The sequence below is a fragment of the Nymphalis io genome, chromosome Z, assembly GCF_905147045.1.
Source record: "Nymphalis io chromosome Z, ilAglIoxx1.1, whole genome shotgun sequence".
In the NCBI taxonomy this organism is placed as follows: Eukaryota; Metazoa; Arthropoda; class Insecta; order Lepidoptera; family Nymphalidae; genus Nymphalis; species Nymphalis io.
In genome coordinates, this window is record NC_065918.1 from 4,757,891 (window position 1) to 4,784,771 (window position 26,881).

The following is a 26,881-nucleotide window of genomic DNA, read 5'->3' on the forward strand; positions in this document are numbered from 1 at the left end:
ATTTGATTTCTTTTAGTTTTCACGGTAATATTGAATGACAACAGATTTCATGCAATACAGTTTACATAAAAAAAAACAAATACATTACAAATCTGATTTGCCAATAAACGATTTGTTTGTGACTATAACTGTAATAAAGCAAGTAAATATAAGTAAGTATAAACTTTTTTCAATTCTACAAGGTTTATTCACATGATTATAAAAAAATAGTTATTTTTGACAAACGATATTTTTGACAGTCGCTTTAACCATATCCGATTCTTTGTTATGGAATAAAATCACAATGAAAAATGATTCCGTTATTGTTGTGCACGTATAATATACATGTATAAAAAGCGCAATATTCAGTTTTTGTTTTCAATATTATTTCGAATATACAATTTCGTATGTACTTTGAAATACATTCATTTGACAACCCCAAGTAAGCTCTTTATTTTTGGTGCGATTTGGTCTCGATATGCCAGTTCAGTAGAAGGAGGATGGATACAGAAGGCTGCACGAGAGTGTAAATGGGCATAAATTGTATTTTTGGCATCTTTCTTTTCTCTTCTTATTATTCATCCACTGGTGGTAGGGCAAGCTCATCTGGGTAGGTACCACCCACTCATCAGATATTCTATCGCAAACCGGCAGTACTTGGTATTGTTGTGTTCCGGTTTGAAGGGTGAGTGAGCCAGTGTAATAATATTATTATTCTAAATTATTATTATTATTTTCTAATAATTTTGAAATGGTTGGAGTAAATATCATTTTGACTATAATGTTAAAAAATATAGTTTTGAATATTTTTTGATTAGTTTACAATATTGTCAAAGTGACATGTTAGAAAGATTGATTGTTCCCTTTTGTGTCGTGTTAGCGCAATGTCATTTGGCGCAGCTGAGCAAATCTTTTATATTTAAACATTTTTATTCCTTTTTTATATACAAAATTAATTGTTTGAACTTAGGAAAGCAATTACTTCGAAACGTTTTATGATTATAATACATTACATTTTGTACGTTTTGATAATATAAATAACGTAATTATTTCCCAATTCCATTTCATCTGAACTTAACTCGCTAACCTGCATCAAGGAACAATTGAACGGGGAGTTCTACTGATGTGAGAACTTGTCTTTACATGATTTACATTCGAAAAAATTAACAAGTATTTTAAGAAGGTAAGATTAAACATTTCTGTGTTTCAAAACTGGACATACGAAATTGCAATACAAGGGATAATAAAAACTATTGAAATAGCCATTAATTTTTGTGCAAAATATATTATAGAAAAGCACATTTTTAATTTTATATTTACAGCTAAATATATATATATCAGTAATCCGTAACAGCCTGTGAATGTCCCACAGCTGGGCTAAATGACTTCCCTGCCTTTTTTGAGGAGAAGGTTTGGAGCTTATTCCAACACGCTGCTCCAGTGCGGGTTGGTGGAATACACATGTGGCAGATTTAAGTGAAATTAGACATGCAGGTTTCCTCACGATGTTTTCCTTCAGCGTAGAGCACGAGATGAATTATAATCACCCACGATCATCGCTTAAGATTCACGCGTTCTTATCAATATAAATAAAGTTAAAAATAGTTACTGTACAAATCGTGACCGCGAGGAATGGTGGCCCCTTTGAACCGCAATTCCGATCCTCTGGGCGAAAAACCAGCCCTTATGTCACCATTAGAGGCAATAAGACGGGGCAATCATTTTGATGAAAGTTTTTGCACATATTTTATAATATTTGTATTTTTTTTTATTTTACTTTATGAAAATAGAATCGTCATATTAATTACGTGTAAAGATATATAGAAATGAGAATGATAATCATTAATTAAAATTATTCAAAATTCAAAATAGTTTATTTACAGCAAAAATATTACACACTTGATATAATTGCTGGGTTGTTTGCTGAAACGATATCATAATTGTATTTCCGGTGGCATCCACACTAAGCAACCTTGTGTCGTGGATACGTTTATAGACAGCGTTCCACCTACGGTTAATAGCGTGTTCTTGAAACATTTTTGTAAACTTTACAGAATTAATTTTAAGTAAACTATGCAAGAATAATAATAATAATAAATATATAAGTAATATTAAAAAACTATATAAAATTTCAATAATATTAAATTTATGTTTATATAAATACAATATAATGTGGGTGCTATATACATACATATTTTTATTTATTTATTTTTTAATCACGATAGTACGGTAAGAATACTTTCTATCATATTATACGAAAGTGTGTCTAACCAAATATAGAGATAGATTTTTAGCTTTAAAACACATATTTGATTGCTTTTTTTAATTATTTCAATAAAATGTGCGAATTTCGGCCTCATTACTTATTAGCCACCTAAAGATTACTTAAACTTTTACATTATAATAGTGCTATTATAGTTGAGTTCGAGAAACATATTAACAAGATTATAATATTATATACTACTTTAGTAGCTTATTAACAACTCTGGGGGATATACAGTAAAAAACACAAAGACTTAATATGACTTTAAATTGATGCTTCTCAAAATAGTTGGTGCCGAAACTACGTCCGTATCACAAAGACGAAGACGTGATTTGAGTTAACAACTTAACAGTAATTTCATTATTTAATTATGTACATGTTAAATTTTATAAAAAGAAAAATAAATTCTCAAGATCATATGATAAATTCCGTGGACAAACAAAAGATTCTTAAAAAAAAACAGATAAAAGAGTTAAGACGGTTATTTATATATTACGGTAAATTAAATATTAATTTGAATAGATATTAAATATTGTTGATTTAAAGTTTTTATTACAAATTGAATCGCATGATATGATAGGTTATTTCGATAGCCATCTAGATAGATAAATTGATATCAGTGAGATATTTTTATAGAATTTACATGTACGTGCTATTCGTGCTGGACATCGTGTTATGATAAAAATAAACAAGGTTTTATACGCTAAAAAAAGAAAGTCAAATCATTAATCTATGATTTTTTTTAATCCGCCTCTATCTCTATATTTATTTCAGTTACTCCCACGTGCACGTGACATCCGTTACAGTTTTTCCAATATTTTTTCCGGTCTTCTTGTCCTATAACTTACATTCACAACGAACATTTTTCTTGTAATATAACATTCATCCTTCAGAATTACATGTTCATACCGTGATAATCTGCCTCTTCGTAAGCTCTCGGACAGGAGAGCTCCTTCATTTTCCAACTCATTTCATATTTCATCCAACCTCGTCCGATGTGTGTAAGTTCACATACATCCGTATACTCAACACAAACATCAATAGAATATGACAATAAGGCTGATGACAGTTTCATAATTTTTCCTTAAGTTCGAAGAAAACTCGAGTAAATATCCATAATGTCTGTTCTCTACATCTATTTCTATCAAATCAATTTAAGTCAACTTATTTGTCGCGATATATTATTTTCAAGGGCTTTTCGTTTTAAATAATAATTTCTGTTACGTATCGAGACCAATTATATCTATTTTACTTTAACTTTGTTACACTGAATGTTGTTAATGAAAATAAAATCGAAATTGTTGTTATTGAAAATAAAATAAAAAAAGTGAATGCATATTTAATTTTGATTTTAAGCGCTTGAATATGAATTTCCTGATATTTAGCTCCATCGAGTGGAGAGCCAGAGCGATTATCTTTTGATGCGATCTCGAACAGATTGGCGCTAAATTCTAAGCGTTATCCAATGCAGTGTACACAAGTACAGCAGGCGATTAATTAAAATTCGAGACGTTTACGCCCTACTTAAAATAAAATGATTTTTACTAATTCCCAAGTAATTGAAAAAGAGTAAGTATTTTCTATATATAACGTTTCTAACAATGATCTTTATAAAGTATTTTAATATATTGATGATCTTTACTTTTAAGTATTCTGTAAGATCAAGATTGTATAGGAGCCAATTCTAAATTTACTTTAATAAGTTCTGTTCCAACTCACCACGATTGTATTCGGCTGATATGACAACGTTGAGATGGATATGCGAATACTTGAAGACAAGAATGGACAAGATGATATAAGACGGAGTTTGAGAGTGACGTTAGTGACATAAATGTCATAAGATAAAAAATTCATCGTGGTTTGGACGTATAACGAGAATGTATGAATATGTGAAAAAGTGAATATTATTATTGGCGAATTGAAAGAGAAAAAAAGACAAAAAATATAGAGTATTGTGTGAAAGACGATGTGAATAAATTGGGTGTGGTGTGGCGGCGGACCCGGTCAAATATAAATATATGACATAATGGACAAAAATCTCTCACCGGTTGTTCAAACATATTTTTCTCTTTGACTATCAATTAATGGGTCTAATATTTCTTCATTAAATAACTGTTCAGACTTTAAGTAACTTGGGCAAAGGCTAGAGATCCTATGACGTCACAAGTGGCCATATGCAAATCACATAGATATAGGTCGTGTAGGAAGCATTGGGGTGGTTTTTCTTGGAATCAATAATTAATCTCAAATAGATTCATTCCGAAAGTCTTATTGCATCAATAAAAGTAGCTATCTTATTCTTATTTGCATGTTAATAAAAAAAACAAACATTAACAAGCTTAAATTATAATAATATGCTTATGTTATATTTATAATTGTTTATTTGTACAAAATCATATCGATTTCCTTATAAATAGTATAATATAAAGTACAAATAAGTAACTGGACAAATATATTTCGCCGTTTTATATTTCAAAATTTTATTATTTGTTCAATTACGACAAAAATGTCACATGAGAGTTTTGTTAATTATTCGAGTAAATTATTCTTAGTGCTATCATATACTTATTTAATAATGAATAATATGGACAAAATAAATACATTATTGAAAACATAAAATTTGGAAAAACTACTTTTACGTGACGACTTACGAAATTAAATGCAAGTAGAATTTAATACTAATTATAATAAGATTTAATTTTACAACAAATTTAATGTCATCTCCTTATCAACATTTACATAATAAACTAGTTGCCCGCGTGTTTGATGGGTGTTAGGTAAAAAAAAAAACCATGTATATATCTTGGGGTTTAAGCTTGCTTTATACCACATTTCATCAAAGTCGGTTCAGAGGTAAGCGTAACAGACATACAGAGTTACTTTCGCATTTATAATATTGGTACATCTGATTGATATTGACTTCAACATCGGAGTATGCATGTTTTCATGGAAAAAGTTTTTATATTATACATTTTATTATAACTCGCCACTAGATGGCGCTACACGGCATTTTCTTATACACCCGTGTACAATCTATCGCCATGAAAATTCGTATTCATAATATTATTACTATTGGAGCACGCAGATCATTTTCTATTTTCCTTTTGTTTATAGAAATAAATTACTATTCATTATTTATATAAAGATATATTTTGTTAACTCATGGCATTATAAAGTACAGTTGAATATATGACATAAGGCATTCTGCTTTGGGGAAATACCGACAGACATAGGCTGACATTGATATTTGACTGTCAGCAATATGTTAGCTAAATATCGTGAATATATAATAATAATAATATCCTGGGACATTATTCACACACCTTCATCTGATCCCAAACTAAGCAGAGCTTGTACTATGAAAACCAGACAACTGATATACTACATATACTTCTTTTCTTTTGTAAATACATACTTATATAGATAATTATAACCAGACTCAGGACAAACAGATATGTTCATACACAAATGTTTGTCCTGGGTGGGAATCCAACCCACAACCTTTGGCGTGAAAGGCAAGTATCTACCAAACACGGTAACCAGCCCTATATATGTATGTCTTAAATACTTTTTATACCAGATATAATAAGTTTTTAATTATTGTTTTTATTTAAACTACAAAACAAACATTTGTATGTAAGTTGTCGTTTACAGCTGCGATTTACGGTAATTGTAAAGGATGTTAAGTAAAATTTGTGACAAGGAATAAACAAAGAAAGAGCTCATTGTTGCATGAAACAGACACACAAAATTTCATCAAAATTGGGCCAGCCTGCCAGCCAGACCGTCAATAAAAAGTTCAGTGTCAAACCCACATATAGAAGAATTATATATATGCAAATATAAAAATATATAAAAGGACACTTTTGCAAATGAAATTAATACATATTGAGTTTTATATTGATAATGAATATTTAATTTGAATGTTATTCGTTAATAATTAATATGTATAAATAATTTAAAAAAACGATATTTCATTTTACATGAATGAGGTTGAAAGCTAAGTTTTTTGTAAATGTTTATAAAACAAATCATAAAAACCAATTAATTATCTTTTCAAGTTACTGCTACTCGATCAAGGCAAAATATTTTCTTATATTATTCTAATTATTATTATTTTGTTCCTTTATTGGTTTCTTTTCTTTATATTATCAGTATTCTGATCGTTTGTATAGTTAAAATAATATTTGACCTTTTTCTAGAACGAAAATGTTGCTGACTATAAAAATAATTTTAACGAATAATGTCATCCAATTAGGAAATTAATTGCAATTTATACATCGAAAATACACGCGAATTAAATACTGAATTGAAACATTTAAATGAAACCCATTTGGTTTTATATTTGTGAATGTGAAATATGTTTAAATAACTCTGTACTTTATCGTAATCTCTTATATGAACGAAGCTTAAATTAATATTATTATTGGCCTTTGAAATTTATAAAACGAATTATTATGTCGTTTATTTCTATCACGATTAATAATTAGAAAACGATTATTTGCTGCAAGATAACAAGAATTTAAAATTGAAATTCATTATATTTTCCGTATAAAATCTTTTTTCTCTTCATAATTTGAACGCAGGTTATTAAACTTTTCTATAAAAAGCACGATACTGATTTTTTTTAAGTTAAATGACTTACCAATGCTCATCATTTCAACCAGCACCTCGAGCTGGATAAGGAGGGAGACAATAGATGCAGCAGTGCCGCCGCTCATCGTAGCCAGCGCAGGAGTACCAGAGGTTTCAGATACAGCAGCCAGTTGTCTGTGTACATATTGTGTAATTATGTAAGTTTCTTTTAAACTCACTGATGTCTTAAAATTATTGTGACCACCCGCATTATTTTATCGAGATTTTATTCTTTTATGTTTCTGATCGAACATTTCTAAACGCGAAGTATGCTACGTTTTTTTTTTAAATTAATTTATTGTAAGAATCATAGTAAGTTACTATTAGAGGTCCTGTTGTGTGTTTTTATGCATGTAATATGAATTAATTGACTGTAATTTTGATACTGTGTCAGTTAAAAACAACCGAAAAAAGCTAATTGATTTTAAAAGCCTATTTGATAGTTCAACTTTTATTTAATATAAAAATGCCATCGGTAAACAAACGAGAATAGTATTTTAAGCTTGTTTTAATAAATGAACTTGCGTTTTAAAATGAGTATAAATTCAGTTTGATATAAATGCTTATTATTAATGATCCGATTAAAAAACACACATTCATTTCGCATTAATTAATCGGCTTGAAGTTCATGCAGCGCTTTTGTACAAAAGCATAATGTAAATACCGTTAGTATTTTAAAAACCGCTTACGAGATAGCTGGATTTTAATGCAATATTAATAAGTCAAAGCACTACGTTTTCGAGAAAGCAAACAATAAGGGATTATTCATGAGTATTAAGGTATGTAAACTGAAATAAATGGTAATATACATGCTTTGGAACTCTGTATTTCTTTCTTATCGTTAGATTAGATACGTAACGTTTAATATAAACCTGTAAAATATCGATTTAAGTGACTTTGTAAAAGCCTTCTTAAATAAAGTACCTGCATGAACGTGTGCAGGCATAAGGTAGTCTTAAGTAATAATTTATTTTATACTAAATAAAATAAAATAATGAATATTTTAATTTTGATAAACGTAAATTTACATGTATTATATATACATAATGTGATGTTTTATTTTTTATTGTATGTACATGTTTTTATTATTATTTTCACTTACCTAAAGATCAGTCCATCTTGAGCCATAGCATAAACGACTCGAGGCATTGGGAACATAGATCCGAACATCGAGACAGTCAAGCCAGATAGGGCGCCAAGGGCGACGATGTATTTGCAAATGGGCGCGTTCACATAAGCGAACATCTGTACTAGTGCAGAGTCGGTGTTCACCTCGTTGTAGGGCACTAAGAAGAAAAATGTTCACAATATATAAATAGGGATAACTGGAATTCGTCAAGCTGGCTTAATTAATTAATTATATTAATAATAACGTATCTAACAGAAGATAAATACATTGAAATTATATTAACAGCTTTTATTTGCTGATAAACAATTAGAAAGCAAAACACCTAGACGCCGCTGTGTTAATGTGCATTGCAGTAAATTGCTGTCAATTTCAAGCAACGATGTGAGATATGTTATGAAATGAAGTTTGAGTTTTAGATTAATAGATAATAATATAATAATAGTCTTCCAGGCCGATTTCGGCCACGGTGGCCAATCTTAAGAGGGATTAGCCAACTGCGCAGGAAATATTATATTATGTGTACAAGTGAGTGCGCAAACTCAGGTGCACTATTTATTCCCTAACTCAGGCGCAGGACCAACGGCTTTACGTGCTATTCGAGGCAAGGGAATGTACACACTTCCAACTTCCGGGCTGAACTGACTGAGAATTTTCAGCAGAAAAAACAATAATTTTTTTATTAGCTCGCCCTGAAATTTGAACTCAGGACCTCCGGGTCTGCGGCCCTAAATGTAGCCATTAGACCAACCAGGTAGTCAAAGATAATGGTTAAAAGATATTAATAATGGTTAAAAGATTTATATCATAATGATTAAATTTTTATCCACGTTATTTTAAATACGTTGTATTAATGTTCGATGTTTTCGTATTAACCTGTCTTAAATTTTTTTTCTTAAAATATTTACGAGTATATTTTGCTTATTATCTGTAGACGGCTTCGTAGTATGTAAATTTTTATAAATAAAGTTTCAGGAGGAGTCAGTAGGATTATCATTGTAAGGTTGAATTTCTAGCGAGTAAATTCTAAAAGATTTTCACCCACGGTGGGAACTCAGTTTAATATTTTACGACGCGAGGTAAAGAGTACAGTAATTTCCGTTTATTTCATGGAATACCGGGTATTCTTTTTGTTTCTGTCTCCATTTCTAAAGTGCAGATTTGAGTGCAGCTTCTTTTAAAATGGCTGAAATCGGATTTATTTTACTATTTGACTAAAGACAAGGGAACACATTTAAGAAAATGTATTTGGACACAAACTCGGATTTTAAGCTCAAAGGTTCTCGCTAATTTTATTAGGTAATATAATATTTCACGTTCATATTATTTATTTATAACAACACCGATTCATGTTGGTTTAAGGAAATAACGTTTTATATAAGATTATTTGAGAGGATTACATTTTGTTCACTCTAGATGTTTATAAAGACATAAATATATTGAAAACTTTTATTAATCTGTCTTACTATACTATAAAATAAAATTTATATTTTCTGTCTTTTATTTTTCAACGTCGCAAAACTTTCGTTGGAAACTTAAGATTTCAAACCTTCATAGCTGTAATGGTCGCAAAATTTTACAAGAGTCAAAGACAAACACAAAAGTTATTGACCAATTCTCTATTTATAGACTTGCGTTCAAAATTACTGCCGTAAAAATATAGCTGCCTATAATGATTATGTAATGCAATCAGTCTTATTGTAATTAGTTTAAGTAACATATTACAGACAGTGCGATGAATCGTGGTAATTATTTATTAACCCCTAATAAAATTATTGCTTATTAAAATTTAATTAGTGCTTTGATTGTTTATATGAATTGTAATTAAATTTTATTCACGTTACTGATTTCTAACGTGTCGAAACAGACTTCAGGTCGAGGACCAACCGCTTTCAAACACAGACCTGCTACTGAAGACTTGGTATATAACATAACCTTTAATTGGTTTGACCCGGTATTTGAATCCAGGGCCTTATATAAAAAGACCAGGCAGCTACTGGTATACATATATATAAAATTACTTAATTGTTTATGACAAATGTCATTATTGATACTCCGAGTGGTTAGAATGTTCCGTGTAATGTGATTTACGGAATGGAACTGTCTCTTTTGACATTAGTCACTCGATTAAAATTTTAAATTATTAAGATTATTTTAACTCTATTTTGAAAATGAATTTTACATGAATATTAAAACTCCCTTTTTTCGGCAACAAAAAATTTATTTTAAGAAATTATTAAATGTATTTTCCGTGCAATAATAGTTATAATTACTCTTCATTGTAAAATTTTTTCCTTGTTAATTAGCCATTTCTTCCAGACAACCCAATCAAAAAAAGACTTTAAAATAAAAAGTGCAGCGAAAGACATACCAAATATTTTCATATTATACGTCACATAAAAATAATGACTAATAAATATTTCAAAGGCATTGTATAAACAGTTTTATATAATTAAAAAATACTACTCATAGTCGTCTCCGGTTTTGTATTAGTGATTATTTGTTAACAGAGATTTTGTAAGCCGAAATATGTAAAGCATCCCATAGTTTTATTGCCCAAGCACTGCTTATAAAAAAATTCTTTTATGCACAAGAATTTGAACCAAAAGGCTACCAGCTAGCCTAGATGATTAAGATTCCTGAATATATTATTTCTTTAAATAAGAAAATGAAGATTAATATACAAGTTTTGGCGACAGCGTGTGCGTACAGAAAGAAGGCATGTGAATGTCCTTGTCCTTAATGTAAATAATTCTTATATAAATAAAAAAAAAGTTTATGTAGAAAAATGATTGAAGTGCCATTGTTAAAGCGATTATAAAATGGTTAAAGTATTATCTTAATTTTAAATTAGATATCAATATATTTCAAAGTCAATTTATAGTTGAAAAATAATTTGAATCATTATTTAGTTATAATGATTGATGATGAAATATTTTTAATGATAACAAAAGTACTCATATTAGTTCTAACCTAAATGTATCAAAGTGCGTACGTATATTATAATAAATAGGAAATGTTACTGCATATATTTATATATTATATAAAAAATGAAAGAATTCACGGTTCACTGTTACGTTGGTGTGAATCATATTTGGAAAACCGTTCGTAACTTGTCGCTTTTAATGGTTTTAAATCCATCGAGAGCAACGTACCCTCAGGAGTACCTCAAGGATCACACCTAGGTCCAACATTCTTCTTAATTTTTATAAATGATTTGGCATTTGATATAAAATCTAAATTCAAGATGTTTGCAGATGACTTGAAAATTTACAGAACCTTTGAAAGCCAAGCCGATGTCGAAGCTTTACAACATGACATTGATACTGCTTATTCGTGGTGCACAAAAAATGCTATGTTTTTGAACATTGAAAAATGTTTTTACATAAAATTTACTAGGAAGAAGTCGCCGATTTATTGTAGCTATAAAATTAATAATATGACCTTAAAAGAAGTTTCTAGTATTAGAGATCTGGGTGTTATAATAGATTCTGCTTTAAGCTTTCGACAACATATTGAGCATATTACATCTAAGGCATCTAAGATATTCGGTCTAGTTTTTAGGCAAATGAAAATATTTAAGGACCATAACTTGTCAATTCTTGTGTTTAATAGTATTGTACGTAGTATCCTTGAGTATAGTATATTGTAGCACTGTTTTGAGTCCAGGATACCAAGTTAATTCCGACAAAATAGAGCGAATCCAGAAACGATTTCTGTACCACCTATCATACACGGACTTTAGATGTAGTCAACTGTTTTCATACGAATCTCGTCTTACTCATTATAATATGAGGTTACTCAAGGAGCGTCAAAGGGTTTCAGATGTGATTTTTTTGTCTAAATTAAAAAATGGCCTAATTGATGCACCTGAACTGCTCGAGCGTTTATGTTTCGCAGTGCCTCGTGAAGGTAGCCGCTTACAGAATCGCAAGACGTTTTGTTTGCCTCATACAAGAAGCAATCTTGGTCAGCATGGTCCGCTTTTTAGAATGCTATCTTTTGCTAACTGTTTTACAGATACTATAGATATCTTTAACGATAATATCAGGGCCATCAAAAAGAAAATGTCTACACAAATGGGTTAATTTTTAGTTCTATTTTTATATTATTTAGTTACTTTTTAGTTTAGTTTAATTCTGTTTTGCTTTTTAGTTATTTATATTTATTTTATAGGTGATAGTTTTTATAAGTTTTCTTATGTTTGTTCTAATATTACGCTGTAGTTACTAGCTAATGTAATTTTTTTTTGCTTTTAAGCCCTCATATAAGCATGTAATGTCCACATCAAGAAAATTCAATTGTAAAGATTTTCAGTTAAATGTATTATTGTATGTCATTGTTGATTGTATAATTGTAGTCAGTTTTGTGGACTAAATAAAAAAAAATGTTTTGTTATTGTAGATTAAATTTTACTTGTCATAAATGTGGTCAGACGCTATAAAAATAGGACCAATATATATACTTAGGCATTATTGCGACTGGGGCTTGCGTATTAAAGATTGGTTTAAAGAATCTAATCGGCCATAAAAGCTAATATTTTCTATAATATTCCTATATGTTATCATTATAAGATAAGTGTTTTATCACTTCATTTAAAAATAAAGGTTTTTGTGCTTTTTTACAATGTAAAATTTGAAAATATTTATTCGTGATGAATAATTCATCACGGAATACAATTCGGACGAAAAGCATATCATAGCCAGCAAACAATAGTTTTATAAAGTTTAAATGTTTCTTCTCTTATGGTATTGTCTCTATTGTAAATTTTTCAAAACAAAATCGAACAGACCAATCCAATTTATATACTGGTCAGCCGCAACGTTTCAATTAAAACGCTGTTTTGTGAAAAACGAATAACTTTTATTTGATAGTTCGACAAATGTCGAGGTTCGACAATATATATAATTTGTAATACTTGTAATATTTTTTAAAAAGATCTTAAGAAATATAAAACATCTTACCAATCAATGTAAGCATAATGGAGCTGCTGACGTACGCGAGTAGAATGATGCCCAGACTCAAGACAATAGCAAAGGGGATGGAGCGTTTTGGGTTATTCGCCTCTAAGCCGGTTGTAGCAATTATATCGAATCCAATGAAGGCATAGAAGCAAGTTGCCGCGCCGCTAAAAACCTGAGACAAAAATGTCAATAAATGGCTGAATTCAACAAGTCAAAAATTATATTAAATATGTACTATATTATATATAAAGTATCCCACTGCTTGGCTCCTCTACTCTTGAAGAGAATTCTTACACATACATACACATGTGGCAGGTTATCATTAGAGATTCCTCGGGATATTTTTATTACGTCACTGATTAGAATTTTTTAGAATGGTGTATTTCAAAATATGTACGTTTTTCTTTATGTCGAAGTTACACTAATTGAAATAAATATTAAATATTGTTTTTAAAGAAACAACTTAAGAATCTACAGTTTTATATTTATTGAATTGGTTTTGACGTCAGATGGGTGTAATCTGATTGATTATACAGCCGCTGATTCGATATCTCTGGCCTCGATCGCGAAGTCTGATTAATCAAATAATGACAAGATACTTTTCTCTGAAAGAACAAGAACTCATAGAACGAGATATAGGATAAATTGAACATTTTCAGTTGTCTGGTAACATGAATATTACGCAACGACGCGGAGCAAACAGAGTGATTTTGACAGGTTAAGGTTTAAGACATGAATATTTTGTGAATTGTTTTCGACAAAATGGGTTTAACTTTTACACAGTCTGTAACTTCCCTTATTTAGTTTTTAAATTTATCTGAGAACTCATTTAAGAAGGACGAAGCTTTTAACAGCAATTACCTGTCGTACGTACGTATGTATGGAAATGTTGCTATAAGTTATCACATAATTCTTAATTAAATGTAAGCAATTTGACTAACGATTATAATTTATTATAATTGAAATTAGATCAAAGGGAGTTCATTACTTTGAGACAAGTGTACATTAATATGAATACATACATTGCCAATGTTATGCATTAAAAGATAATATAAATTAAAAACAATCAGTAAATATACTAATGTCGGATCTTTTGAAGACGTTTCGAGTGTTTTCACCAGACGTCGCTCTGATGCGGGTTAAGATCCACCAACGACATTCATTCAAAGAATTTAATTCCACACAGGCAGGTTTTCTCACGATATATTTTCTCACCGCCGAGCACGATATGAATAATAATTATTAACACAAAATAAGCTCACGAAACTCAGGGCTGCTTGGCCAAAATTGAATTAAAACTCATTTTCTCTGGACCACCTCGGTTTGTTTTTCTGGTTGAAAATGAATTATTAAATATTCTTACCCCCGACCATCCAAATGGCAGAAAACCCTTGTGTTGAGTCCAGTTACTAGTGTCCGCGTAAAAGGCACCAGCCGCCATGATGAATACCCATACACTTAGATTGATCGCATTCAACAAATTGTTGAAGAAGAGAGACTTCTTGACGCCAGCCACGAGGACCATTGTCATCATGATGCTGATACCGAAAGCGATGAAATCGGGTGGCTTGCCTGAAAGTAATAAGCATTGTTAGTATTGTGGAAAAAAAATTACAAAAATAATAAGTACTGAATACAACAAAGAAATTTATGAGAGCTTTTTTAAAAAAAAACTATAACGTCTTGAAGTGAAAATGCTGGTTTGCTTTTGATGTTAAATTCTTACCATTTACTAACAGACGCTATGCTATTTGCTTTCTCATAATTTCAATTTATCATTGTGTAGAATTGAATTATTCATTTTTATTGTAAACATTCAATCACGAAGCAATTTAATTTGAAGTACTTGAAGTTTCATTGAATATTTAAAAGAAATTTCATTCTATTCAACGTAAAATACATAAATAAATTAGACATATAGAGAACTATTAGCGTCAATAATTGGGAAAAGGTGTATTAATGTTATTAGAAGCCGAACAAAAGTTATAAATCAACGATTATTCATTAGCGTTACTTATTAGCATTATTTTATTTATGCAGTATAGTTTTTTGAGAAAATGCAAAAAAGTAATTGGTTACTAATTTTATACATGGTTCGTTCAAATGAAATTAAATATATCGATTTGATTTCTATAAATAATATTCCATATATTATGTATAGCAATAAAGTTAGTATATTAATAGATGTCGCCGATATCGTTTGAAGCGCATTTTTCCTTTCCGGTCATTTCAAACCAAAATTACTTTCAACTCCAGTAACAAACGGAAAATTCATGATTCTATATTTGTGTACTGCGATAAACTAGTCGAGGCTTTTACGGATTTATTAGTTAAATTAAAGTTATTCACGGGTGCTCTGAAATAGTATCCAAATGAAAAATTTATAATTTAAGCTGATCATTTCAAAAGTGGGCTATCTCGTTTTATATTTAAAATAGGTTCTAAATTAGACTATTTCGTTTTTTACTTGACATCCTCAGCGATTGGCATAGATTTTAACAGAAGCTATCTATATAACTTTAGTTACGGATTTTATTTTGTGTGTTGTGTTTTTGTTTTAAGGTGATCTTAAAGTAACCACACTTAATATCATATGGAAATACTGAAGATAAATCTGTCAAGTTTGTAGTAGGGATTGATAATAATAATACTTTGTGAAATTCGGTAATGTTAAAAAAAAATTTAAACATATTTTTTTTCTGATTTATATATTAAAATAGTATACAATTTGGAGACATTACTCCAAACAATGTCGTTTGCTTGAAATAGATCTTTTATTTTAATGTCATAAAAATAAATTAACGGTCTTGTAATTTTTTAAGTTAAATATAATACTTATTTGTATTATCGACACAGCAAAATTTTAAATTAAATGTGTCAGAATTTATAGTTAATTTTATTTTATCTTTGACATGGCCGCACCGCCTCTTGGGGATTGATATTTGTAAAACTCGTCCGCAACAGATGTCTTTGTAGCGAAGGAAACATCCTTAGCTAATTTAGAGTCTTTAGAATTTCGTTTTGAATATTGACATTTTTAAAGCTCGATTTTTTTCTCTTGTTTCTTTTTGGAAGATCGATTTTAAGTTTAAGTGTTTTTTGTCACTTGAATAATATGGACATATTAGCAAGGCTTTGTAGTTTTTCAACGATTTGTAGTGTATAGAGTACATAACACTAAACCCTCTAACAATACTTTGATATTAACTGTAGTATATATATATATTATAATAATAATGTTTACTTTATACTATTAGGAAAGTTACTTTATAAAATTAAAATATATATATATATATAATAACCTGGATTAGCCCATATATGTTATATGTAAGTTTCAAACCCAAATTCCACATAAGTATAAAATTATTTTTTGTCCTTAACGGCACGGAGGAAAATTTTAAAAGTAAACTGGCACAGTAGTATTAATAGTACACAAGTCATACTGGTGGTAGGGCTTTGTGCTAGCTCGTCTGGGTAGGTACCACCCACTCATCAGATATTCTACCGCAAAACAGCAATACTTGATATTGTTGTGTTCCGGTTTGAAGGGTGAGTGAGCCAGTGTAATTACAGGCACAAGGGACATAAAATCTTAGTTCCCAAGGTTGGTGGCGCATTGGCTATAAGCGATGGTTGACATTTCTTACAATGCCAATGTCTAAGGGCGTTTGGTGACCACTTACCATCAGGTGGCCCATATGCTCGTCCACCTTCCTATTCTATAAAAAAAAAAAAAATGTGGGCGTGCGTAACGTGCGGTTAAGGGAACAGTTACAAAAATTGAAAAAATATTTTGTATACATAACATTATAAACAGTGATAACAAATCAGATAAAAGCAGCTTTATAACTCCGCAATGGTTTCAAACCCAAATTCCACATAAGTATAAAATTATTTTTTGTCCTTAACGGCACGGAGGAAAATTTTAAAAGTAAACTGGCACAGTAGTATTAATAGTACACAAGTCATACTGGTAGTAGGGCTTTGTGCAAGCTCGTCCGGGTAGGTACCACCTACTTATCAGATATTCTACCGCAAAACAGCAGTACTTGGTATTGTTGTGTTCCGGAGCCAGTGTCATTACAGGCACAAATGACATAACATCTTAATTCCCAAGGTTGGTGGCGCATTGGTGATGTAAGCGATAACATTTCTTACAATGCCAATGTCTATGGGCGTTGGTGACCATTTACTATCAGGTGGCCCATATGCTCGTCCGCCTAACTATACTATAAAAAAGTGCGTACCCAAACCATTACTCTCATATTCCGTTGGGACGCTAATGACACGATGGACTCGGCCGGAGATCGACTTTGCCTAGAACCAATCGCTTTGCATGTTTATTAAAGTGTAATTATAATACCTTCGCTGATAGCTGATTATTATTGCATAACGGTATATAATAAAGTAATAACTTGTTTACAATATAGAGTAAGTTTTGGGTGATCTATTTCATGTACAAAGGTATGTTTTTTTAACTTCTTTTTCGTGTGAATTTTTAGATGTATATCCATTTTTTCGGACTGTAACCGCATAATTTTTTTTTTTTCGGCAGCGTTGCACCTGTCATGTACACGAGCTGACTGAGAATAAATGCTTCATTTCTATTTAACAAATTTTACTAATAACAATTTAAAAATAATAATTTAACAATAAATTGATATAGCTACCGTCTATTAAATTCGATTTACAATAATAAGCAGTTTGAAATGTGAAAGGTCACTAACAAAAAATAACACGGATACCTAACGTACGCTTGATGTCAAGTTTAACGTGACTATTATGGTCATTTGATCTTTTAGATAAAAATGCTATTTGTAATTATATCCGATGTTCCAATTTAATAGTATTAACTATTGAGCGAGCTTGGCGAGCAGAGAGCGTGATGTACATTTCGGTTAAATGATTTGCATGATATTGAGCAATTTGCAAGCGAAAATCTACGAAATATTGCGCTTGGTATGCATAAAATAATGAACAATTGATTAACATTTGTGTCAATAACAGGTCCTATTTTACGAGGAGACATCGGAATTGTATCCGATTTTATATTCCGGTTATTTCTGAAAGCTTTTAGATTTATTATTTAAATAATGTCATTTACAGTATCATGTATGAATGTAAAATGTTTTTGATGCAATAAAGTACATTTAAGGATTATTTTTCAAGCAAAGCAAATTATCACATTATGTATTGACATAGAATTATCTCAAGACCATTATCTAGAAGCAAAATTTACTAAAAAGATTGGTTCTCAAAAATAGAACACACCCCTAAATTTTATTATTTATTTTAGATTGGATTAAAAAAAAACCTAAAATATAAAACAATACAATGTAGTATGTACCAAAAACATTTATTCGTAATAAAAAAAAATTGTAAATATATTTTAGTTTTTGTCTCAAAGGCCATACGAGTATAACTAAAAATTTATAAATTGTCCATTTCGTGATTTCTTTCTAAAGAGAATATTTTGTTCTTTTAAATTTTGATCAAAAACAACCCTTGAAAATATAATGTATATATACAATATACATTTATATTATTCTTTTTAACTTTGAACTGGGCTTATCCATGCAGAATAAAATAAATGATTGCTAATCATTATTTTTGCTTTATACCGGTTTTAAATAATTGATAAATTCAATTTAAGTTTTTTTATTTGCAACGATATATACAGTAAGTAGCCTTGAAGCTGATTACAATTCCAAATCTTTCTTAAAAAACCATTTCAAACATAGAAGGATTCCGCCGAAGCTTTACAGCATGTATAGATTTCCCTTCAACATACGTTTCTATTTGTCACGAAGGATTTGTAAAGCTTACGGTTCATACATGCAGAACATTTTACTTGCAAATATATAAATGTACTCATAGGGAATTCTTTATTGTATTTGAAATAAGATTCTTAGGTTTTATCATTAGGTCAAATAAATATTATATACTACAAATAACGGCGTGAAAAAATCATATTTTTAATATCATTCATCCAAATTTTATTGTGAAAAACCTTAGCTACTATTACCGAGGGTAGTATAGTAGCATATATTCAGATCTTGAAGGCCTGGGTTACAATCTCTTTCTTAACGTATCGATAATAACAATATGAGAGGCAATAGAGAGAGCACTTGTGTTTGCGAACACATTTGAGAGTCATTAATATAAAGGAAATTATTAAGAAAAGTTAAATCAACATTAAGTTTTCGGCCGCAGTCATTGCCGTCGAGATTTTGTATTGTTTCAGTTTCAACGTGTTTTAGCGAAGTTTCATTTTTTTTCATTAAAACTTTGGAAAGTTTTACATCCATAGAGATTTCAATTTTTTCCTTAAAATTCGCCTGTGTTGTATTATAAAAACAGTTGAGTTATTAGATTGGGATAAAAGATCAAACAACAAAAATCCTTACTCAATCTAGATGTATATTGACGTTTCTTATTCACTTTGTAAAATCTACCACCGATGTGAAAAAAAAAATACCTAAGACGTAATTGTTCATTTTTTTAAAGCGACTCGTAATCGATCAACAAAAAGGTTTTATGACAGTATTTTTTAACTTACTTAAATATTGACATTAAACACGACACGACAAACTCGTTGTTTCTAATGTTCCGTTCGAAATGTTCGAGCAGTGGGATTGTCACTAAGTTAATCTCGTAGACTATTATCTGTTAACACGCTTAATGTGACATCAAGGCCAGACTGAGATCTCAGGTCTTTTGTAATCCCTTAGTTTGATCAACTAATCAGGTTTCAGAATTTCAAGTAGAAATACGTTAAATATACAAATCAAATTCCGTGATCTATTATTCTGCTCCAATTTTATAGGTCATATAGACAGTATATAATCTTTATCAGTAAACAGACTATCAAACGCGAATAGTTTTTTTCTAAATTGGTCCTTCGATAATTTCAAACAAACAAACTTTTTAGCTTTATATTAGTGTATAAAGTAATTATTTTAAAAGTAAAATGTTTTATGCATCTTTCAGTTGTCTTAACGAAAGTAAATAAATTAAGTAGCGAAAAGTAAGTAGAATAATGTTATAGACAGTCAGGTAGACTAATCAGATCTTGAAAACATGAAGAGAAAAAACCCGTAAAATAGAACGATTGTAGATTATTTAAAGACGCTACTCCATGTGGGTGAGTAAGCACGTGTTGAAATTCGACATATTATGCAGGTTGCCTCAGCCCAGCCCTAGCCCAGTAGGGCCAGTCTCTAGCCCAGCATGCCCTGATTACCCGATGGGAGCAGGACCTGGGGTCCCCCACGGCGGGCCTGGCGACAGTGGAGGCGGTGCGTCCCCACTTGAGTCGCTGGGTCAAAAGGAAACGAGGCACGCTCTCGTTCAGGCTGACGCAGGTGCTTACCGGACATGGCTGTTTCGGTAAGTATCTGCACGAGATTGCGCGGCGGGAAGTGTCACCCTCCTGCCACGAGTGTGGTGCGCCATTCGACACGACGCATCACACCCTGACGGAGTGTGCCGCGTGGGGGCCCCAAAGGCATTTCCTGGCGGCGGTTGTTGAAGGAGATCTCTCCTTGCCAAGCATCATCGACGCGATGCTCGTAAGAGGGGGGTTTTAGTCGGTATCCCGATGTTCGGGGCGCACTCGGCGCCTTGGACACCGGCGAGTCCCACATACCCCCCCACTGTTCCTGCGGGGGAAACGCGTAATGCGATTTTCCAGCGTTAAAAAAAAAGGTTGCCTCACGATATTTTCCTTCAATTCCAAAAACGAGTTGGAGCAATTTATGCAATTAATCAGCAATGTTTTTTGATTAAGATCTCATTGACCCTCTCGGTTATATCTATTAGTCTATGATTGTGGATATTAAAGTAACGTTTTTTTTACAAATACAACGAATAGTTACAAGTTTATTATAAATATGTTACATAACTATGTCAGTATAGTAAGTATTGATAGCGATATCATAATGCAAATTATCGGGGTAAGGCAGAAAGGTCATGTCTAGAACACTTGATTATGAATAGCTGTAGAAGCTGGAAGCTGTAGTGTGTTATAGCGATAAATTCATTGTCTGTTCAATATATTCTCCTTGTCTTGTTTCACACGTCTTATTTGGCATGTTCATTGATGTGATTTTAGATAATAGTATAATATATTAGAGCAGCCACTAAGAAATAATTGATTAACAAAATTATTCAAATGGATTTACCTTATCAAAATGGTACGCTGTATGATGTTTGTTAAAAAATCTATCAAATCAAAATGTACTTATTTCAAGTATGCTCCGAGATTTTTTATCACATGTATATTTAATCGCAATGTCTTGCTCAAAACCGATACAAATGTACGGTAGTACATTTGTATTTCCAATTTGTATATACCCGTAGGTATAAGTTTATACTTTACCAGGTTTTAGAACCAGGATTTTGCATCGAAGAAGAGAGTCCTGGTACGGAAACTTGCAAGTGTAAAAGTATTTGCTAGTCGGATGCGGGTACAGCTAGAAGAGGCCAGGTTTGAAAATACTTATAGAAGAATTCGAACTCTATACTCATACAATTAAGGACACAATCACACTTCCGAAATAGAAACACTTTTAACTTCCAATATTTCTTTCCCTAATACGATTGTGCTTTTTATTTATAGGCATAGGCGGATCGATTTCTTATGCAAGTTTTTTTTTAACTTTGGCTACGAACTAGAGCAAATGCTGCGAGTTCCGAAATCATTTCAAAGTACACTAAGTAAGTTTTTAACCTGGCTTTCTACAATCGTATTTATATCCTAGGATGCCCTGGGTATTGAATTTTGCAAGTGCCTATGTGTATGTCTCATTCAATATAAGTCTGAAGTTTTATCGATAGTTGAACGAAATAAACGCGGTGCTTTCCCACTCCGGCCAATGGTCATATTACGGCTTAAATGTTTTGGTTAGTTTTATATTTATGTTGTTAACTATATGTTCTAGACTTTTTAATTTTCTTTTTTTGTCTGAATTATATTTTATATCAGGAATTACTTTTGAGATAAGTAATCAATACATTGCTTGTGAAAGTTGAAATTCTTTTGTTGACTCATGATATTTAAAATTAAATAATAATTGTATATTGTTGCAATAATAAAGTAAAGTTTTGTATGATAAATATTAAGTAAATAAGGTACCTTATCTTTTTTACGTTATGCAACGAGTTTCACTTAATTACCATTACTTTTTTTAAAGATAAATAAATGGAGTAGTTATAAAGTTCGAGTGGTCGACACCACTGAGCGAGCTGAACTCACTGCGAATGAACAATATTTATGCACTACGGCTAAAACTCTTTTGCTCTCTAAAAAAAATTTTCAGAGTAAGCTTTGTAAAGCGTTAGCACTAATAGTTTTACTAAAAGTTCAAAATAAAGTAACGGCGATGACAACGCTCGTTAGATAAACTATGTACTTGGGTTCATAAATTGATTAACTTCTAACAAATTAGTAATAATCTAGCTAGTTTGATTTTTTTAGGTATAAGATTTTTTTTAAACGATTCCTTCTATTTATAAATTGATTTGTACATTATGTCGATAAGAGAAACTAGAGGTAAATTAATTATTTTTAAATCAGTTTAAAAATAAATGATAAACTTCTAGTTTCTGTAATTCTGATGAGAAACTAATATATTTAAAAAATATATATCTACAAAATTACTGTACTTGGTACAGAAGACGGACTTAATGTAGGCATTATCTACCAATAAACCTTAAGCTTATTAAAAGAGAGGCAGAACTATAACCTCTAAAGTAATACTCAAAAAACACACAAACGTAATATAAATATTAAAATAAAAATTTTAATTGTTTGATAAAAAGATAATATTTCATAGTAAGAGAAAAATACTAAGAAATGAAAATATTAAAGGTAAGGAACGATGACGATGTTTGAAACTTTTTAATGTGTACAGGGAGTTTGCTCAGTCTAGTTTGTTTAGTTTTGTTTAGTCTAGTAAAACTCGCGAAAAGTGAAGTAATTAGACAGAAAATCAGATGTATGGATTAGGGATTAACAATAAGAGCTTATTATTTGAACGTAGACTTCTATCATGATTGTTACACAGGAATTTGTAATTTGTCTTTTAACTGTAAGATAGTGGCACTCAAAAAGAATTGAGAAGAAATAAAAATGAATGCGTTATTAACTAAGCGCTCATTGGTTGTCTATTGCGTCGTCGGCGGTCTATTGCCGTTGTCTAATATAAATTCAGATTAAAATTAGTCTATTTAGCTTTGATCAGTCTTATAAAATGGAACTATAGAATTTTATGGAACATATATAATATGCATATGTGTTGCAAATATTGAAAAAAATATATTTACATATTGCCCGTAAATCATTTTCTCAAATCAATATTTTTTTACATTGTTTATGCTTTATTATTTCTAGTATATTACTGTCATAGTTTATTAACTAAATTAGTAAGCCAACTTCAAACGCACTGTTCAAATGTGACTGGGCTTTTAAAAAAAAACAATTGCCGTAATCCCTAGTTTTAAATAATTACAGTAGTCGAAGATATATATCGAATTTTAGATTCATAAAATTGAAATAAAATAGGGAGACCCTTTTGAAGTGGGTTAAACATTATAAAACCCTGTATAATTTATGCCACTGAATTTTTTTACAGGACTTTTCGAATTAATTTGTTATAAATTTTTTGGAGCCGTGGCTGACTACTTTGATTCTTTTTTTCTTAGTTTTCAATATCGGAATATATATATCTGTATTTTAACCTAGACTGATTAATGCATTACCTATTCGTTTAAAAAAAATTGGATGTAATAGAATTAAATATGCAAACTACCCTCTGAATTTTTATTTTTAACTTTATCTCTAAGCTATCACAAGATTTTTTATCTACGTCAGAATATTAAGTAACACAATAATAAGGGAACCTTCAGTTTATTTTTATAGAATATATTTTATAACGATTTTCCTCAACGACGTTTGTATATGTATATCTACCTCTTAACAACCCTTGTTAAATTTAAAGGGCTCGTAGTGTAACGTAAACGTAGTAAAGCTGGAATTTTGTTGATGTAAAAACTAAAAACTGCGGTCCAAAACAAAAGTAGTTAATAGCCGAGAGCTAGTTGGTAACATTTAAAAAGATATAAAAAAATAGATTAAATTATTTGCTACATGCTCGTTTAGATCAATTTTAAAACAATATGTTTTCAAAAGAACAAGAAGAACGTTTTCATTATGATATAATAGATATGGACAATACAAATTATTGCTGCAAGGGTGATATAATAGTAAGTGAGCATAGTGCCTAGATGTGCTGGCACAAAGTAAAGAGTCCGTCCATATGTCATACGGTATAGAATGAAATATGTTCTTCATCGCTTTCTAATATATATGTAACCACTAACACAATAAATAAATATCTTTTGTACTGGAAATTGCACCTGGCGAGTAATACTCGTAAATCTATAGTACCGACTTGCTCGTAACGACGTAGAAAAATTGTATGTAGAAATTATTTATGGCATCGGAGTTGTTTCTTTTTCATAATAAGAATTGTACAACACTTCAAAAATATACATCTGTTGTTAAGGAAACGGGCTTATAAATCAGTGTTTTACTCAAAACAGGCAAATAAGCTTAACTTGACCTTCAAAATTTGAAATGTAAAGTGTCCCACTTTTGGGCTAAGGCCTTCCCTTTTGAGGACAAACCTTAACCTTATATAGGTTATATATAGGTTATATAGGTTAAGGTTATATAGGTTAAGGTTATATATATATATATATATATATATATATATATATATATATATATATATGTACTCCGATGTAGGTTCACATGTATATTTATATTCTTCGTTATTCGTTAACCTCAGAGGGTTTAAGATGATGATTTCAATCATTATTTTGATAATTTAATGTTTTATTTTTATTGTTACCAATTTGAATTTCATTTGTAAGATTTTAATGAAATATCCGAATTGTATTTACATTTTATATTAGAAATATGATAGAATGAGTTTTAAATAAACGTTAATAATACTTACCATAAATAGTCCCAAATTTTTCAGAGAAATACTTGCTGATGGCTCCGTCGAATAGTGAGTCGAAACAAGCACTGAGCGCGCGGGCGCATGCGCTCGTTCCGATCTGCACAAAACACCAAAGTTACATAAAGAACAAAAGTTCTTATAAAAATTCAATAAAAATATTATTCGTTAGCGTCGTTATTCAATATTTGTCGTCATAAATGTAAGTATTGTCTGTACATGTCTTTGGTCTTATTTATCTATCAATTCAATATTCTATACGTATTAATTATTACAGAGGTATGGCATATATATATATATATATATATATATATATACTTTATATATATATATATATATATATATATATATAAAGTATCCATAGTTTTTATATGTAAACATAGCAAAATTATTAGGTTAATTAATAAAATACAATCAATACTATCTAACGCCAATTACCTTTTCATTTAAGGGTTATTTGCAGATTAGAATTAAGTGTAAATTGATTCATGAATTTTAATTAAAATTATGATGAACCTGAGTCGGAACTATGAAGGCTTATTTTAATCGACCACGGATTGTGAAACAGTGGAATGTTTTTGTTATGTATTTTACCACGTAATCGAATACTGATTTAACATTCACATATGTACGACTTTTATAATTTAAAAAAAAAGTCTGAGAGGATAAATAATATTATATGATATTATTTAAATTGGCAGCATAATTTACTAATACAGTACAGTAACAGCCTGTTAATGGCACACTGCTGGGCTAAGGCCTCCTTTCCCTTTTGAGGAGAAGGTTTGGAGTTTATTCCACCAGGTTACTCCAATGCAGGTTGGTAGAATACACATGTGGCATAATTTCAATAAAGTTAGACACATGCAGGTTTCCTCACGTTGTTTTCCTTCACCGTCAAGCACGAGATGAATTATAAACGCAAATTAAACACATGAAAATTGCTTGCCCGGGCCCACGATCATAGGTTAAGATTCACACGTTCTAACCAGTAGGCCATCTAGTAAAAATAGCTTAAATGAACACCTTTTTTAAATACCTCTACTTTGGGAAAAGTTATATTGTTTTTGGTTCATTCAAGAAATATTAATAACCTAAAGGTTAGTTAAGAAATAATTTATATATTCGATACTTTTTCAACAATATATATTTTGTATTTTACATCAACCACATTTTTTATTTTGCCAATTTTGCACTAAAAAAACAACGGCAATATTAATTTCCTTCAATGTATAAAATGTAAATCGGAAATTAACCCGTAATGTTTCTATTCCCATGAAGTATTCACCACAGACCACGAGATATATAATTTGCAACAAATTCGAACGCATAAATTAGATGCGCAGCTCGATTTGTAATATAATATTAATAACGGTACTTTCGTAAATCACAACAATTCATGGACGTTTTTAATTAAGATTTATTTAAAATTTTAAACGATAATTTAAATGAACTTACCAAATACTCGAGAACCATATTCCAGCCGATGATAAAAGCGATAAATTCTCCAACCGTTACGTAGGAATATGTATAAGCTGATCCGGTCGTATTCGGCACCCTAACTCCGAACTCAGCGTAGCACGAACCTAAAAAAAATAACATTATTAAGTGACCAAGCCATGTATTGTTCGAATAAGTTTAATGACCTTAAAACCTCCGAAACGCATCTCGTGCTTGACGGTGAAGGAAAACATCGTGAGGAAACCGGCATGTGTCTAATTTCATTGAAATTCTGTCACATGTTTATTCTACCAACCCGCATTGGAGCAGCGTGGTGGAATAAGCTCCAAGCCTTTTCATCAAAATGGAGGGGAGGCCTTAGCCCAGCAGTGAGACATTAACAGGCTGTTAGTGTGCTATTAGTGTACTGTAGTGTACTCCAAAACGC

At 30.7% G+C, this 26,881-nt stretch overlaps 1 protein-coding gene across 1 annotated transcript in view; it reads right to left on the reverse strand.

Annotated features, from left to right (window-relative positions):
* The window catches only part of LOC126780610 (probable cationic amino acid transporter), a 72,629-nt gene that overhangs the window by 15,021 nt on the left and 30,727 nt on the right, over positions 1-26,881 (reverse strand). Inside the window, exons 3-8 of the mRNA XM_050505222.1 lie at positions 26,452-26,579; positions 24,991-25,093; positions 14,331-14,539; positions 12,968-13,139; positions 7,980-8,163; positions 6,888-7,012 (exon numbers count right to left, since the gene is read on the reverse strand). Of these exons, the coding sequence (XP_050361179.1) occupies positions 6,888-7,012; positions 7,980-8,163; positions 12,968-13,139; positions 14,331-14,539; positions 24,991-25,093; positions 26,452-26,579 (921 nt within the window). The remainder of the gene's footprint in view (positions 1-6,887; positions 7,013-7,979; positions 8,164-12,967; positions 13,140-14,330; positions 14,540-24,990; positions 25,094-26,451; positions 26,580-26,881) is intronic.